This window comes from Heterodontus francisci, chromosome 4 (genome assembly GCF_036365525.1).
Source record: "Heterodontus francisci isolate sHetFra1 chromosome 4, sHetFra1.hap1, whole genome shotgun sequence".
NCBI lineage: Eukaryota > Metazoa > Chordata > Chondrichthyes > Heterodontiformes > Heterodontidae > Heterodontus > Heterodontus francisci.
In genome coordinates, this window is record NC_090374.1 from 88,227,623 (window position 1) to 88,246,342 (window position 18,720).

Consider the following 18,720-nt stretch of genomic DNA (forward strand, 5'->3'; position numbering starts at 1 on the left):
TATGGAGATAGATTGGAGAAGTAGGGACTGTTTTCCTTGGAGAAGAGAAGACTGAGAGGTAATTTGAGGCTGATCTGACTGTAACCTCAACTCCACATTCCCGCCTACCCCAATACCTTTTCACCCTCTTGCTTACCAAGAATCTATCTACCTCTGCCTTAAAAATATTCGAAGACTCTGCTTTCACTGCCTTTTGAGGAGGGGTTCCAAAGACTCACAGCCATCTGAGAGAAAAAAATTCTCTTCATCTCTGTCTTAAATGGGTGATCCCTTATCTTTAAACAGTGACCCCGAGTTCTCGATTCTCCCACAAGAGGAAACATCCTTTCTACATCCACCCTGTCCGAACCTCTCAGAATCTTACATATTTTAATCAAGTCGCCTCTTACTCTTCTAAACTCCAGCAGATACAAGCCCAGCATGACCAACCTTTCCTCATAAGACAACCCACCCTTTCCAGCTATTAGTCTAGTAAACCTTCTCTGAACTGCTTCCAATGCATTACATCCTTCCTTAAATAAGGAGACCAATACTGTACACAGTACTCCAGATGTGGTCTCATCAATGCCCTGTATTGCTGAAGCATAATCTCCCTACTTTTGTATTCAATTCCACTCGCAATAAATGATAACTTTTTAATAGCTTTCCTAATTATTTACTGTACATGCATACTTTTGCGATTCATGCACGAGGACACCCAGATCCCTCTGCATCTAAGAGCTCTGCAATCTCTTACCATTTAGATAATATGCTTTTTTATTCTTCCTGCCAAAATTGGCAATTTCACATTTTCCCACATTATATTCCATTTGTCAGGTCTTTGCCCACTCACTTAACCTATCTATATCCCTTTGTAGCCTCCTTATGTCCTCTTCACAACTTACATTTCTACCTATCTTTTTGTCATCAACAAATTTAGCAACCATACCTTTGATCCCTTCATCCAAGTCATTTATATAAATTGTAAAAAGTTGAGGTCCCAGCACTGATCCCCGTGGCACACCACTCGTTACATCTTGCCAAGCAGAAAATTACCCATTTATGCCTACTCTCTGTTTCTTGTTAGCTAGCCAATCTTCTATCCATGCCAAAATATTACCCCCTACCCATGAGCTTTCATTTTCCACAATAGCCTTTGATGTGGCACGTCATCAAATACCTTCTGGAAATCTAAGTACAGTACATCCACCGATTCCCCTTTATCCACAGCACGTTACTTCTTCAAAGAACTCCAATAAATTGGTTGAACATGGGGTTAGATTTTACCAAGCCCCAAAGTTAGGGATCATGGCAGGGGGACCCGGAAAAAACCTCCACCACGGGCCTTGAAACCAGGAAGGTCCCGCATCATTTTACCAGCAGCAACGAGGCCTCGTGGCGGCCTCCCCGCCGCTCGGCGATGGGAACCGAATTGAAATATTTAAATTTATTTAAATTACATGAATAAATACTACTGTTCCAATAATCCAGCCGATTGCCGGATCTCCCACGTCTTTGGATCTCCGTTTATGAGATCCAAAGTGGAATACTGGTGGGAAGGGGGGAGGAGTGAAGTTTTCAGGGTGGGGTGGGGGGGGGGGTGGGAAACGGCAAAAACTAACAAGATTGGTGGAGAGGATGGTGGGAAGGGGTTGAAGGTTAAAGGTTCTCAACTTTGGGGGGGCGTGGAGATCGGGATCGGGGGATTAGCTTTTTGGGGGGGGGAGAAGGAAATTAATAAAGTTATTAATCAAGGGGGGGGTGAGAGCAGGTATTGGAACTGTGAATAAATTTTTAACTTTATTTTTTAAAATACTGTACCTTTAAAAATTTAACTGATTCAGAAGAGCCTGAAGCCCTTTAAAAAAGGCACTGGCACCACCGTTGCCGGGGACAGAGCGCCCACCCCCTCTACGTCATCAGGTGCAGGCAGTCCCACCCCGACATGTAAATGAGTCGCCATGCTAAATATCGCAGTGGCTCCGCGGGGCAAATCCCGCGCGTGTGCCCCACTGTTTTTGAAGCTCGCCACCGATCTCAGCGGCGTAAAAATTCCTGCCATGATTTCCCTTTCACAAAACCATGTTGACTCTACCTGGTTACCTTGAATTTTTCTAAGTGCTCTGCTATAACATTTTTAATAATCGCTAACATTTTCCCTACGACAGATGTTAAGCTAACTGGCCTGTAGTTTCCTGCTTTCTGTCTCCCTCCCTTTTTGAATAAAGGAGTTATGTTGGCTATTTCCAATCCAATGGAACTCCTTTCCCTAATCTAGGGAATTTTGGAAAATTAAAACCAACACATCAACTATCTCATTGGACACTTCTTCTAAGACCCGAGGATGAAGTCCATCAGGATCTGGAGACTTGTCAGCCCGCAGCTCCAACAATTTGCCCAGTACCACTTCCCTGGTGATTGTAATTTTCTTGAGTTCCTTCCTCCCTTCCATTTCCTGATTTACAGCTATTTCTGGGATGCTACTTGTATCCTGTACAGTGAAGATCGATGCAAAATACCTGTTCAATTCATCTGCCATCTCCTTATTTTCCCTTATTAATTTCCCAGACTCACTTTCTATAGGACCAATGCTCACTTTGTTAACTCTTTTCTTTTTTAAATATCCATTGAAACTTTTACTATCTGACTTTATGGGCTGAATTTTACGCCGCCCCATTGGGTTGGATGGTCGCATGGGGGCAGCGTAAAATTGAGCGGGAGGCTCTGGGAGGCCCTACCACTCCGCTTCCACCTCCAGCCACCTTTATGGCGGCCAGCTGGGGGGGGTGGGGGGGAGACGCCCATCCATCCAAGGCCAATCAAGGCCTTTAAGTGGCCACTTAACGGCCACTTAAGGGTCCTCGCCTGCCTCCACGGGTATTTTACCCGTGGCAAGCGGGTGTGCTGGAGACATGAAAGGCCGCCCAGTGATAGCTGCTGGCCTTTCCGCGCGCCGGTGGGGGGGGTGGGGGGTGCCATGGTAGTCGGGCATAAGGCGCCCAATTGAAGGCCGCCTCCGCCTTCCAACCCACCCCCGGGACCCAAGATGCCTCCCCCTCCCCCAAACAACTACCCTTGCCTCGCTGGCACGACCGATTCCCCCACAGTGAGGCAACCCCAACATACCTTCACTCCCGACTCCATGGCATCCCCCTTGGTCGCTTGGGCTGCAGCCCCAGCTGTGGCCACCGTTCCCGGTGGAACTGCTGGGACTAAAAGCTGCCGGCCCGCTGATTGGCCGGCACCTCATTGAGGCGGAACCTCCTCCCTCAAACAAGTGGAAGTACTGCCTGGGGACAATTAAAGCCCGGGGATCCGTAAAATGCAGGTCGGATCCCCGGGCTGGGCGGAAGCGGGTTTGCCACCGACTTTTATGTCTAATTTTTCCCTCCTTATTCATCTTTTAGTTGTTCTTTGATTCATTATATATTCTGTCCAATCTTCTGACCTGCCACCCATCTTTGCACAATTTTACATGCTTTTTCTTTAAGTTTGATACCTGCTTTAACTTTTTTTGTTAATCACGGATGGTGGGTCCTTCCCTTGGAGTGTTTCTTTCTCGTTGAAATCACAGAATGGTTACAGTGCAGAAGGGGGCCATTTGGCCCATCGTGTCTGCACTGGCTCTCTGAAAGAGCAATTCCCTCAGTTCCATTCCCCTGCCTTCTCCCCATAACCATGCACATTCTTCCTTTTCATATAGCCGTCTAATTCCCTTTTGAATGCTTCAATTGAACCTGCCTCCACCACATTCTCAGGCAATGCATTCCAGACCTTAACCACTCGCTGCATGAAAAAGTTTTTCCTCTTTTCGCTTTTTATTCTCTTACCAATACTTTAAATCTGTTCTTGTTCTCGATCCTTTCACGGGTGGGAACAATTTTTCTCTATCTAGTCTGTCCAGACCTTCTATCAAACTACCTCTCAGCCTTCTCTTCTCCAAGGAAAACAGTCCTAACTTCTCCAATCTATCTTCATAACTGAAATTCCTCATCCCTGGAACCATTCTCGTGAATCTTTTCTGTACTCTCTCCGATGCCCTCACATCTTTCCTAAAGTGCGGTGCCCAGAACTGGACGCAATACTCCAGCTGAGGCCGAACTAGTGTCTTATACAAGTTCAACATAACTTCCTTGCTCTTGTACTCTATGCCCCTATTAATAAAGCCCAGGATGCTGTATGCTTTATTAACCGCTCTCTCAACCTGTCCTGCCACCTTCAATGACTTATGCACATAGACATCCAGCTTCCTCTGCTCCTGCACCCCCTTTAGAATTGTGTCCTTTATTCTTTATTGTCTCTCCATGTTCTTCCTAACAAAATGAATCACTTCACATTTCTCTGCATTGAACTTCATCTGCCACCTGTCTGCCCATTCCACCAACTTGTCTACGTCCTTTTGAAGTTCGGCACCATCCTCTTCACAGTTCACAATGCTTCCAAGTTTCGTATCATCTGCAAACTTTGTAATTGTGCCCCGTACACCTTCTTCTTCTTCTTTCTTCTCTTTTGGGCCTCCTTATCTCGAGAGACAATGGATACGCGCCTGGAAGTGGTCAGTGGTTTGTGAAGCAGCGCCTGGAGTGGCTATAAAGGCCAATTCTGGAGTGACAGGCTCTTCCACAGGTGCTGCAGAGAAATTTGTTTGTTGGGGCTGTTGCACAGTTGGCTCTCCCCTTGCGCCTCTGTCTTTTTTCCTGCCAACTACTAAGTCTCTTCGACTCGCCACAATTTAGCCCTGTCTTTATGGCTGCCCGCCAGCTCTGGCGAATGCTGGCAACTGACTCCCACGACTTGTGATCAATGTCACACGATTTCATGTCGCGTTTGCCAGACGTCTTTATAACGGAGACATGGACGGCCGGTGGGTCTGATACCAGTGGCGAGCTCGCTGTACAATGTGTCTTTGGGGATCCTGCCATCTTCCATGCGGCTCACATGGCCAAGCCATCACCCCGTACACCAAGGTCTAGGTTATTAATATATATCAGGAAAAGCAAGAATCGCAACATTGATCCCTGAGGAACTCCACTACAAACCTTTTTCCAGCCTGAAAAACATCCATTAACCACTACTGTTTGTTTCCTGTCACACAGCCAATTTCGCATCCACGTTGCTACCGTCCCTTTTATTCCATGAGTTACAAGTTTGCTCACAAGTCTGTTGTGTGGCACTGCATCAAATGCCTTTTGAAAGTCCATGTACACCACATCGACAGCATTGCCCTCATCAACCCTCTCTGTTGCCTCCTCAAAAAACTCCAGCAAGTTAGTTAAACATGATTTTCGCTTAAGAAATCCATGCTGGTTTTACTTAATTAACTTATATTCGTCTATGTGACGATTGATTTTGTGCCGAATTATTTTTTCGAGATGTTTACCCACCACCGAAGTTAAACTGACTGGCCTGAAGTTGATGGGCATATATTTACACCCTTTTTTGAACAAGGGTGTAATGTTTGCAATTCACCAGTCCTCTGGCACGATCCCTGAGTCTAAGGAAGACTGAAAAATAATGGCCAGCGCCTTTGCGATTTCCACCTTCACTTCCCTCAGTATCTGTGGATGAATCTCATCTGGTCCTGGTTCTTTATCCACTTTAATTACAGACAGCCTATCTAATACTTCCTCTTTATCAATTTTAAACCACTCTAGTGTCTGACTTACCTTCTCTTTCAACATTGCCTGGGTTGCATCTTCTTCCTTGGTAAAGACAGATGCAAAGTATTCGTTTAATACCTCAGCTATGCCCTCTGTCTCCATGTGTAAACCCCCTTCCTGGTCCCTAATCGGCCCCACTCCTCCTTTTACCACCCTTTTACTATTTGTATTCTTTTAGAGGGCACCTTCACATGAGGTTATTGATTAATCCTATTTCATTGCACAATACCAGGTCTAGTATAACCTTGGCTATACCGGAGCCTTGGCTCCAGAACGTGCTGTTCTAAGAAACTATCCCAAATACATTCTATGAACTCCTCATCTAAGCTACCTTTGCCTATCTGATTTTTCCAATCTATATGTAGATTAAAATCCCCCATGATGATCGCGTACCTTTCTGACAAGCACCCAATATTTCTTTACCTTTTAAAAAATATTCTGTTTTTCTATTCTTAACCAAAGTGAATAATCACACTTACCTACATTATAGTCCATCTGCCATCTTGTTTCCCACTCATTTAACCTGTCTATATATATATTTGCATCCTCTCTGTGTCCTCCCCACAGCTTACCTTTCCACCTACCTTTGTATCATCAGCAAACATAGATAAATTACTCTCTGTTTCTTCATCTAAGTCATTAATATAGATTGTAAATAGCTGAGACCCCAGCACTGATCCTTGTGGCTATTTACTGTCTGCCAACTTGAAAATGCCTCGTTTATGCCCACTCGTTGCTTCCTGTCTGTTAACCAATCATCTATCCATGCTAATATATTACCCCTAACTCCATGAGCCCTTATCTTGCCTAATAACCTTTGTGTGGCACCTTATCGAATGCCAGAAGTTTGAGAGAAACTTGGCGATTGAGAATGCAGCAAAAGAGCTCTAAAGGATAAGAATCAGGAATGCAATTGACCAGTTGTATTGTTAGTAATGTTTAATATTGTTTACATTAATTTTGTTAAATGTATGGTATGGTAAATGCATGGTTTCTTCCCTGACACTGGTCAGAAGTCTGGAACTCACTTCCTAACAGCACTGTGGAGGTACTGTTACGACCGAGGCAGGAGGAGTGCACTGTTAATTCAATCCAACTTCTCCACGGGTCACAGCAGATCAATAATTTTTTTCACTTACCGAAACAGCCAATTAGATACTCTATTTGTCCCCAGAATAAAGCACACCAACCAGGTTTCTTTAATCAACCACAAAATTAACTATTTATTATAACAGTAAGTCTTAACTAATAATGAAGTTAATCTATATACGAAAAGATTTTAAAACTCCTTATTCTCCCTAGCCCTCATGCACACACACACATCCAAAAACCGGTTAACAGGAAAAAAAAGATTTTGGTTTACAGTTGTTTCATAGGAATAAAATAAATAATAAAATAATTTAGTTTGTCACATTCTGGTAGGAAGCTTGGTTTGGTGAGGTGTCCCAGAGTCAAATAGTTAGATGCCACTCAAGCTCTTTCCAGGCGAGGTTCATGAATAGTCTGTGATGGGTAGGCATTCAGGGCAATTCAACTGCAGTAGGCTTCACATAAGATCTTCCATCATGGGTATAGCAACAGGTCTACTTAGCAGCAGCAGGACAGCAGTAGACGATTTCTTCAGATTTCAAGATTTCTTAAAACACAGGAGGAAACAGGAACCACACATGATACAGGGATTCTTCAGAGACAGGAGGCAATACAAGGATTCTTCTCAAGAGATGCAGGATTCCTTTACAGAGAGAGGTAAGACTTTTTCTGGGTCTTCCGCTCTGATCTCCAGGCAGGTCAAAACTAAATTTTAGAATGCCTGCCTTTTTGTCCAACTCACTGTTTTTTTAAAAGGTCCAGAGTGAAATCAAAACCTTCCTAAACATGTCCAAACATAGAGGGCTGAAATTTATGCGGCATGCTCCGATATCACCGGTCTTCCTGCGCGGATGCGCCATCGCTGGGCTCCCACGATATTTCGTGCGGGGGCTCATTTAAATGTGGGGGCAGAGTGGCCACCTCCAAGGAGCTGCCGTTGAGTCCCCAGAAACGGCGTCCAGCGCCACCATGCAGGCGCTGGCGCCATTTTTAAAGGACGTCAAGCCCTTAGAGGAAATGTTAATTTTTAAAGGAATATTTTTATAAATGTGAATTTAAAATGTTAATAAAAGCTGGAGGCCCTTTCAACCCCCCAGCCCCACCACCCGCCCCCCCCCACCCCCCCCGCCATCCCCCCAAAGTCTGATTTAGGGCCACTGACCCTGAATAAACTTTATTGCCAATGCCAACTTGCCCCCCAACCTCATAACATTTGCCCTTCAACCCCTTCCCACGATCCCCACAGCCAATGAAAAATGTTTCCCCGCTCCTCCCCGCCCTGAAAATTTCATTCCTCCCCACCACTGTCACACCTCGGAACTCCAAACAGAGTTCCAAAGGCGCATGAGTTGCAGCCGGCAGCTGGAATATCGGCCTGGGACAAGGTAAGTTAATTTGCATTTGTTTTACTTCATTTTAATATTTTAATGAGGGCCCCGCCGCCAAGCGGTAGGGGGCCGCACCAAGGCAACATGCCACTGATAAAATGCAGTGGGGCCTTCTCAGCGTCGGGGGTCATGGCAAGCCTCTCACGGAAGAATTTTCCAGGCTCGCCCACCACGACCCCCAATGCCGGAGGTCTCATGAAATTCAGCCCAGCGTCTCTCTTGTCATTCAAAGAGTAGCCCTGAGGAGGTCACACCCTTTACTGGTTTTCTTGAAATGGCAGGCTTTCCTGCCCTTGTTTACAAATACAGCTTTTTGCAGGTCTCTCAATGTCCACTGAAAATCCTTTTTCCGTTTTTAAAAACACATAGAATTCTAAGTTTTTAATACAAAACAAAAAGCCTTATAACAGTACCTACACCACAAGGACTGCAGCGGTTTAAGAAGACAGCTCACCACCACCTCCTCGAGGGCAATTAGGGATGGGCAGTAAATGCTGGCCTTGCCAACGATGCCCAAATTCCATGAACAAATAAAAATGAAATGACAGAATGTGGAACATAAGCAGACAATGATGTAAACTGACTTAACTTAGTGAGGGCTTGAAATTCCTGGGCCAGGATGGTAGGGCACAAAATAGATGGATTGCCAAATCAGGTGGAGGGCTGGAAGGGTTGTGGTTGGTGACAGGAATTTAGGATGGATCTCAAATCTGTTCTGTTTCTTCTCCATTTACACCTCATCAAAATTTCAATTGAACGTTTGAGGAGGTGGACAGATCTTTCTCCCATTTCCCTTTCATCTTGACGAAATTTTGGGGCTGTGTTTTGTGGCATTTTCATACTGAGAGCTTGTGTAGGACCGATACAGGTCCTCAGGAAAACCTTAAGACTCCCCAAAACAAAGGTGATCAGTTCTTTTGAAAAGATGACTACTTGTATGCTTAAGAACATTTATAAAAAAAGTAGTTTCTATTTTCTTTGGTTGTTGGCATCCACCAGTTGGAATACCTGCTATGACTGTAGTAGTGACCCTGGTCTTGCATTCTTGTATGAGATCAGCATCTTATCAAGCTGATGTGTGAGAGTCCCTCTCTGTCACACTACCATTAGCATGGCAGGTACTCAGAATTTGGGGCTCTGAGGATTGGAAGTGGTTGTAGATCTATCACATTCAAACCCCAGACAAGGTGGATAATCTATGAAGAAAGGCTACTAGACTTCTAGGGAATGATTGTCTCTAGCGTTCTCCCACTCTGTAACTTTAGCCAAGGAGCTGCAGAAACCCCAGAAAAATGCCCTTTTATAAACTGCTGCTGCAGGTCTTCAGATCACTGTAGCAGTGCTGGATCTTCTGCCCTCACACTGCAAACTTCTATTAAATGGCTTCTATGTTGAATAAATTCTGAGATCTGTAGTTGAGTAAATCATACAGGAAATTTGTTGTCAAATGCATAAAGTCTGCAAATGTTGTCAGTGTGCTCATTTGAAAATCCTTTCTCAATTATGGGGAAGATTTTATTTTAAATGGATTCATGCATCTGTTAAAATAGTGAGAGGAATTTGATATAACCATGCACTTGTATAATGGCATCACTGACAGTAAGTTCCTACATTTGGTGCTATTATGCAATGCATGTGAGATATTTAGTTAAAAAGATAATTTGACTGCAAGTTATACCAAGATTTAAGTTAGTAAAAGTTTCAGCTGCCAAGCTTCTAAACTCTGGAATTCCCTCCTTAAACGCCTCCGCTTCCCATCTTCTCTTTCCACCTTTCAGATGCTCCTCAAAACCTACCTCTTTGACCAAGTTGGCCATCTGCCCTAATATCTCCTTTTGTGGCTAGGTGTCAAATTTTGTTTGGTAACACACCTGTGAAGCACCTCGGGATGTTTTACTATGTTAAAGGTACTGTATAAATGCAAGTTGCAGTGTAGAAATTTTCTTTTTGTGACAATACAAGGCAGTGGGGATGAGTTCCTTTCATTAATCAGGCAGCAAATGTCAGTTTTCCTGGTATATCACATTTTTGTGTCAATACTATTGTGGAATAACATCTCATAATGTTTATGTCAGCTTGTGTTACATTTTTAATTTGCTGTTTTACAGTAACTCAATAGGAATTCTGTTTTCTGCTCAACAGGCCGCTGTAAAAGCTGTAGTGGCATCCGGTCGCCTTGGAAGTGCAAGTAGCCACAGCAACATTGAAAATAGCAGCACTGATCCTAACAACTCATCTTTCCAGCAGGATAGAGCAATAGAAAATGAAAACAGTCAAGATTTACAAAAAACAATAGAAGGTGATGTGCTTCAAATAATCACTGGTGATGCCAGCGCTGGTGATGTCAGCGCTGGTGATGTCAGCACTGATGGTGTTAGTGCTGATGGTGTCAGCGCTGATGATGTCAGCGCTGATGATGTCAGCGCTGGTGATGTTCACGCTGGTGATGTCAGCACTGGTGATGTCAACACTGATGGTGTTGGCGCTGATGATATCAGTGCTGGTGATGTCAGCACTGGTGATATCAATGCTGGTGATGTCAGCACTGGTGATGTCAACACTGATGATGTTCGTGCTGGTGCTGTCAGTATGTCAGGAGTACTGGAAAGTTCACAGGAAATGTCACAAGAATGGGAACATGCTAAAGATTATATAAAGAATGATGATAACAAGGGTGATGCATAGGAACTGGGAGAGACACACAGCCCTTCACAGGAATTTTATCACATACAGTGAGAGAAAAGAGCCGAACCAAGATCATAAGTCATCTTTATGAATACTGATATAAAACCTATTTTACTGCACCAGTTATTTAAATTGTATGCTGCGCATGAGAGACCAGTGATGTGGCTCAGCTTTCGTGCTGGTTTAATAATGGCTGTTAATTGACGTGCAGGTTGATAGTGATGAAAGTTCCACTGTATTTTCTTGCATGCGACTGCCTAATTAAAACAACAACAGGAGCCTGAATGGCTTGCATACTGCAGAATATTATTTAAAGTTTAAAAATGTGCACTGCTATATTGCATAAGCTTTCAGCAGAATTTCAGTTTACTGTCAGCTTGAAGGTTTTCAGCTGAATTTGTCTATTTTGTATTTTGCATACAAAGTTGTGTTGAAGTAAACTAGTTCCTTCTGTGATGTATTCTATACTTATTTTTGTGATTAGTAAGAATTAAAAGCACACACATTTTCGTTAACAGTTTTGCACCATAGCTTTTCTCATTCATAGATATTTAAAGAGGAGACTTTGGGGCAGTTCAAGAAGTTTACTCTGTTTAATTTAAATGGTGCAATGCAACATTCCATATCATAAATCATTCCATAAAAACATAAGATGAAAAGTGTAAAGGAACAGAAACATTGGGCTAAAAGGTGAAAACAATGGCGGCCGGCCTATGCGGGCCGCAGATCGCAGAGCTGCCACAATCTTCTGTGCAGCAGCTCATTTAAATAGCCTGGATGGACCGCCACCCGCCAATGACATGGAGAGCGCGGGTTGTCCATCCCCGGCAATGGCGTCAGCTGCCTGCGTGCAGGCACTGGCACCATTTTTAAAGGGCTTCAAGCCCTACCGTTCAATTTAAATATTTAAAGAAACATTTAATTTAAAAAATTAAATACATTTATTCTGCCCCTCTCCCACCCCCAATAACAGTTAAATTACCTGCCCTCTCTCCTCCCCGCCAAAACACTTACCTTGTGCACCTGACCTTCCCCCACTCTACACCAATGATATTACTTTGACCCCGCTACCCCCCCACCAAACACACTGAGAAACTTACCTCCTCCCCACTCCCCACCAGTGTTCTGCCTCGGTTCCCCGGACAGGGATACGAAGGTACGGGATTGCTGACCAGCGGCACGAAGATCACACCGAGATAGACGGCAGGCACGTAGGTCTAATTAATTCGTTGATTTTAATTAATTGAAATATTTAAATGGCGGTCCCATCGCCGAGTGGCAAGGGGTCGCCACGAGGCCTCCCCACCGCCAGCAATATCAGGCTGGGCCTTCCCAGCATCAAGGTGCATGGCGGACTTCTCCCCGAGGCATTTTCTGGCACCACCCACCACGACCCCCGACGTTGGGGGAGTCTAAAATTCAGCCCACTGACATTCAGTAAGTTTACAGTGACTTTGTTCTATAGCTATCAAAAAATCAAAAGTGTTAATATGGCCAAAGTGATTTTGTAATTTTGACAGTTCAAATTAAATTAAACTAATAAAAATAGCATAAATCATTTGAAATAGAGTACACAACAAACACAAATGATGTATGTACTGCATTTTTATATTTATTTCAAAGAAAACAGGCAGATTTATTTAAGGGCTTTTGCCTCAATATAAATTATTGATAATCTTTACGTTTTCAGATCTATGTATTGATTTATTGCTCTCTTTCACCTTGTCAGAATCATTAATGGTGATGAAATTTAAGGTGTAACTTCCTGGCTGTTTCAAACTGGAAATATACTGTGAATGTTCTTCTGCATATGAAATATATTGAGCGTCTTTTTCAGTATTTGTAATGGAACAATTTAGTGCATGCTATATGGAACAATGTTATGGAACATTTTTAACAAATATTGGCATGCCACTGAGGCAGTAATATAATAATAAATACAGGTACGCTAATCAAAAACAGCTTTTGCTACCCAATTCCAATCACAAAGTTTATTTGCCTTCATACTGGTGATCAGAATGTTACATTCAAGCGCTGTATTAATGATTAAATAAACTGTCTCATTATATGCCACATGTTTATTTTGTTGCATCACAGGTCAGGAAAACTGTCTCTATTCAAGTCAAAACTTTTGTGACATGGTATAAGTGTTTTTAAGTTACAGTTTTGTTATAAAATGATCTTGTAAAAATATTTAACTGCAGGTGAATAGCATCTAAGCAATTCCAGACATAAACAGGGTAGACAACATGCTGGCTTAATAGAATCATATTTTTCAAAAATATCAGGTGGATATTTTTACTCTTTGGAAAAAGTTGGAAAATTCAAAAGTACTTCAGCTAAAGAATAGAATTTAAAAAAAAAGAGAAAATTGTCATAAAGCAAACAGCTACATTGTAAGACTAAGGGCTACAAATTGTGTTGCTCCGATTTTCAGGCACAGGGCTTGCAACTTGTGATGTCATAGAATCATATAGTCTTTTACGGCACAGAAGGAGGCTGTTTGGCTCTTCAAATCCACGCCCATTTGGATTGAGGCGGGCAACACTCAAAAAACGTGTACCCACCTCATCTGAATGATTGTGTCGCGAGCTTGTGTGCCTCCAGTGCTGCTTCCTGCTTCTTAATGCTATCTGGTAATAGACTAGGAAGAAGGTCACCACATTTAAGTATTCTCTTTAAACTTTGCTGGACTGTGTTATGGTGAGACAGCCATAGAAACACAAAACACAACTGCATGTAATTGGGAATTAATTTAAATTTGAAGTCTCATTACTTTTTGACTGTTGAATTGTACAGACATAGGAAACACACAATAAAAATTCAAGTGCTGACTATCTTCCTGGACATGAGAACAGTGTACGTAATCAGGGTGCAAAGATATTTCTGTTACTGTGAATGAAGAATCACTGAAAAGAATTGGCCAATGACAATCATGTATGGAGAACACATTGGTGTAAATGTAAAAAAAACATTGATTTTTTAATTTTGAAATTAGAAACTGGGAATTAAGTGATTTAAGTTTCAATTCCACCATGTGATTAAAGGAGAATAGTGTTTAAGTGAAGTACAACTCATTCATAATAAACAGATGGGAAATGGAAGCCAGTTTTGTTGGAATCCAAATAATCTTATGACTTATCTTGATTTGGAAATTTGTATTCTCCCAAGTTTCTTGATTGTTTTATGAAGATCTGAATAAAATGTTGGGTTTAACAACAAATTCAATCTTCTGGATCACAGATCATCAACTTTACCACAAAAAATACAGTTGGGGAAGGGCAAGAGCAACTTTTATTGTAGTGAATTAGAACTCTGGGCTAGAAATTGGACTGCCCCATTTTTTGGGCACAAGAGTCACAATTCAAGATCAGTTCCTGTGGAGGTGGGCAACATGCGAGTTTTGTGTACCCACCTCATCTGAATGGTTATAGCACTCCTACACAGCTCTCCTCTCTAAACACTGCCTGCAGCCTCTATGCTCTGCAAGGGATCCAGGCAGTGTTGTTAGCAAATTACGTGGTCCAGCTAGCCTGCCCTTCTTAAGGGCAGACACCCTATCAGTGGAAAGCTGCACTGCTGGAGTGAAGGCTGCTGGCCAAGCAACTGGGAAGTTTGTAGGAAGCAGAATGGCATAAGGGAGCCGGCTCCCAGGTTTAGCGACACCACCTTGAAGGCTCTGCTGACCAACTTGGAGTCCAGGAGGGAGGCTATGTTTTCCCGAGTGGGAAGGAAGCCTTCACACCCCAGCTTGAAGAGGGAGTGCGAGCACGGTACCAGGGAGGTCAATGCCCAGAGTCTGGAACCAAGGACGGCAGCAGTGCTAGAAAAAATGCAATGATCTCACCTGGGTGGTCAAGCTGAGTGAATGCATCCTCACATTGCATCTCATGCCCACCACACCACCAATCTCTCACTCTGCTCAAATCACCACACCACTATTACGCTCTGAATCATGGGTCCATTAGCAACACAGACTGTAGCATTTGACTCTGTAGAGGCTCTCCAGGATGACGGTGAGTAACTGCCTTATTCTCCTTCCTTAACTCTCTCCTCAACCTCATCCTGAGATGTGGCATCAAGTGGAAGCTCCAGATAGCGTGACTATGGAACTCCTGCATTCCTCTCCACCAACACTTCCCTCACCCAACCCTCCCCTTCTATTTGTATACTTTCAAATACCCAAGACCTGCCTCCTGGACATCCTCAGCAGAACCAGGAGGAAGAGCAGCAGCAACCCCATGACAATGATGAGAAGACACTTGATCTTACAGTCCCAGCCATCAGCTCAGACACTAGCACCTGCAAACTTAAGAGGCTAGTTGGGAGCAGCACATGGTGAGTGGGCTGCTAGCAGGCCAGGGTGAAAGGTGAGCTCATCTGCCAGCGAGGTTACAGATGAGTCTATTGCAGGGGACTCAGATGAGAACGAAAATGGGGTGGCATACAGGAGAATGCTGATGACGATATACACTGAGATGCTTGGAGCATTGACAGGCCTGACAGACATCTCCTGACACTGTCTAGCATCATGGAGGAGTCCAGCTCTAATAGGGCAAAAAGTATCAAGCAGGCTTGGAGCCCACACTTTTCCACACTCGCCACAGAAGTGGTGGTCAACTCCATGACAGCGCTGGCAGATCCATCACGATGTGGAGTCTGGTGGCAGCTGTCTCAACCTCCACTGCAGCGCAGGCAGATTCCTCCCAATCTCTGAGTGCTGCAGTGGAAGTTAAGATGGAGATCATGACATTCATGGTTGTTGCGATGTAGGCTCAGACTGCTGCTGTTATGAGTGTGGATCACTGTGCATAGAGGGACATGCAGGCTCTCCCAGCAATCTGTGCTTGAGCAGATTACTAGGATTGCTGAGATGCCGCCTCGCAGGAGTGTCAGTGGCCCTATGGAGGACGAACGTACTGTCCTTTCTCAAGATGACAGCATTATTGCCACTCTGCCTGTGCCCTTGCTGGTGCCTCTCAGCTAGCCAGTTCAGAATGCTGCTATCCATTCTGAGGTGGCGCAGTCCAAAGCCAGCACCTCAAGGCCCAGAGCTGCTCAGGAATGTCCTGCTTTGCCATCTGCTGTCTCCCCCAGTGAAAGCCAGCAACCTTCCACCAGCCATGCTGCAACCACTCGGTAGCACTGCATAGGAGCACTAGGAAATGCATGGGCATTCATAAGACAGGCACTGAGAAAATGCACAAGGATGAATAGTTCATTGTTGTTTCTATAATTGGGTATGTTGCTATACAGAGATGTTTTGAGAAGGTTTTTTGGTGACTTTTATTGTTGAATGTTGGCCAAGGGGACATTGTGATGGGGAATGTGAAATGGCTGTGACAGTGGTGAATAGTAGGTCCATGATCAGATGAGGAAGATGTTGAAGTGGAAGCAGAGCTTCACAATTCACTCATGCACAGTCCATCCACTGACATGGGATCCAGGATGCCTCCTCCTCTGCCTTCTCTTCCTCTTCCCTCCCTCCTTGCAGAGCATCCCCTCTCTGCTTCCTCTGTTCCGTTTCCTGGTAATGTTGCAGACCAGGAGGCACTCACCTGCAACTTGTGGAATGAGCCAATGATTAGCTCAGGTTCAGGTCCCATCTTGCAGCAGAACTCCTGATCATTAGTGGGCGATGCACAAATTTGTGACCAGGACCTGCATTGTCCAAGTTTGGAATCCTGGTGTTACATGGCTATGTGGCATCAGTATATTGCCAATGCATGCAGGGACACACCTGCATGCACCCTTGTTCTGCTGCAATACCACAGACCATGCAGGAAATGACAAACACATGCCAGGAAGCAGCAGTAGGCCTACTTAGTGTCGATTGAGTTTCTAGCTCATAGATTTTAACCTATCCAACAGACAAAATAATGCTATAAAAACAGAAAATGCTGGATACACTGCAGGTCCAGCAGGATCTGTGGTGAGAGAAACAGTGTTAATGTTTCAGGTCTGTGACCTTTCATCAGAAATGAGAGAAGTTAGAAATATAATAGTTTTTGAGAAAGTGAAAAGGGAGAGGGTGGGAAGTAGAACAAAATAAAAGGTCTATGATAAGGTGGAGGGCAGGACAGATTAAATGACAAAGGTTTTCATGGTTCAAAGCCAAAGGGATTGGTAATTCGCCAAGCAAAGAAACAAAAGAGTTGTCTCGAGGAAGTGTTAATAGCAGGATAGCAGCCACCTGAACAGAAAGGAAAGGAATTATGAAAGAAACAAAAGAAAAAACTGAACCAGCACAAAAAAAAATGGGGGGAGAGATTATGATCTAAAATTGTTGAACTCAGTGTTAAGTCCAGAAGGCTGTTAAGTGCCCAGTCAAAAGATGAGGTGCTTTTCCTTGAGCTTGCATTGAGCTTCACTGGGACACTGCAGCAAGCCAAGGACAGAAAGATCAGAATGGGAGCAAGGTACAGAATTAAAATGGCAAGCAACAGGAAGCTTAGGGTCATGCTTGCGGACTGAATGGAGATGTTCCGCAAAGCGGGCACCCAGTTTGCGTTTAGTCTCCCGAATGTAGAGGAGACCACATCATAAGCAGGAATACCTTATACTAAATTGAAGTATAAATCACTGTTGGAAGGAGTGTTTGAGGTCTTGGACAACGCTTGGATGGAAAGGTACCTTCAGAAGGGGAGGGTGTGTTGAGTGTGTCTGAGGAGAGGACTTGGTGTCATGACAGGAATGATCCCTTCAGAATGCTGAAAGGGGAGGCGTTGATGTGTTTGGTGGTGGCATCTCACATGATGTAGCGGAAATGGTGTAGGATGATCCAATGAATACAGAGAAAGATGTGGACATGGGGAACTCTATAATGGTTCTGGGGTGGAGGGGAATGGGTGACAGCAGAAGTGCATGAAATACAACGGACACGTTTGAGGGCCTTGTCAACTGTTATGTATTTGCCAATTTGCTGGATATTTTATATATCTGATTTATCTCAAAGCAATGCAGATATGACACTAGTTCTATATCAGCAAGTTTTATTTATAGTACTTTAAAATATCTCAGCACTTACAAGATTTCAGCACATTGTCTCTATAGAACACAGTCTCTTTACCCGGAACCTTCTCAATGGTTTCCATTCATTAACACTCAAGCAATTAAGCACAATGAACATTGGTCAGTGAACAGACTAACACAATCAAACACAGATCAATTAAACCATTGAACACTACATCTTTTCCCCCTTTTGACTAAAGATATTATTTTTGATTAAAGTATTCTGAACAACAAATCTATATATACATCAAGTCATTTCTTAGTGTTCAACTTGTCCTTTTTCTCTAAGTACAGAAATGGTCTTTGAGATATGAAGGTCTGTTAGGTCTGCAATTAGATTCACAAATGTGAGGTTGTGATCAACTTGATGAGGCATATGATTAACATTACTCATAGGAAAAGGAAATGTATTTTCATAACCACTGTCCTCAAAATATCCTGGTCTACTCCCTATCAAACATCTCACGTTCCACTTGGTGTTGTCATCCAACAGATAAGCATTGGTACCCAGTAACCGCTTGATCTGCTTTGGACGTCATACTGATGAAGCAAGTTTGTGGTTCCGATTTGGTCATTTGATTCGAACACAATCTCCAACTTTAAATTGTGGTTCCCTTGCTCCTGTACGTTTGTCAAAATATGCTTTTCTATTACTAACTCTGTCCACGACAGTAGTATGACTAAGCATATCAGCTACTCAGTTGTGTGAATCTTCAAGATACTCAACCTCGAAATTATACTGATGAAGACGATCTGACCATCTGTAAATGTGTACAGGTTGATGACCTGATCCTGACATAGCTAACAATGTAGTCAACGCTTGGTGATCGGTGTGGAGAGTACACATTCTATCAAAAAGATACATGCATAGATGCAAGCTAGTGCTTCCCGCTATCCAGTAGAGTATT

At 43.5% G+C, this 18,720-nt stretch overlaps 1 protein-coding gene across 2 annotated transcripts in view; it reads left to right on the plus strand.

Annotated features, from left to right (window-relative positions):
• The window catches only part of camk4 (calcium/calmodulin-dependent protein kinase IV), a 297,761-nt gene extending 286,445 nt beyond the window's left edge, over nucleotides 1-11,316 (plus strand). For both annotated transcript variants that reach the window (XM_068029815.1, XM_068029817.1), the window contains one exon: nucleotides 10,259-11,316. In XM_068029815.1, coding sequence (XP_067885916.1) covers nucleotides 10,259-10,801 — 543 coding nt within the window. In that variant the 3' untranslated portion in view covers nucleotides 10,802-11,316. The remainder of the gene's footprint in view (nucleotides 1-10,258) is intronic.
• Nucleotides 11,317-18,720: the final 7,404 nt, after the last annotated feature.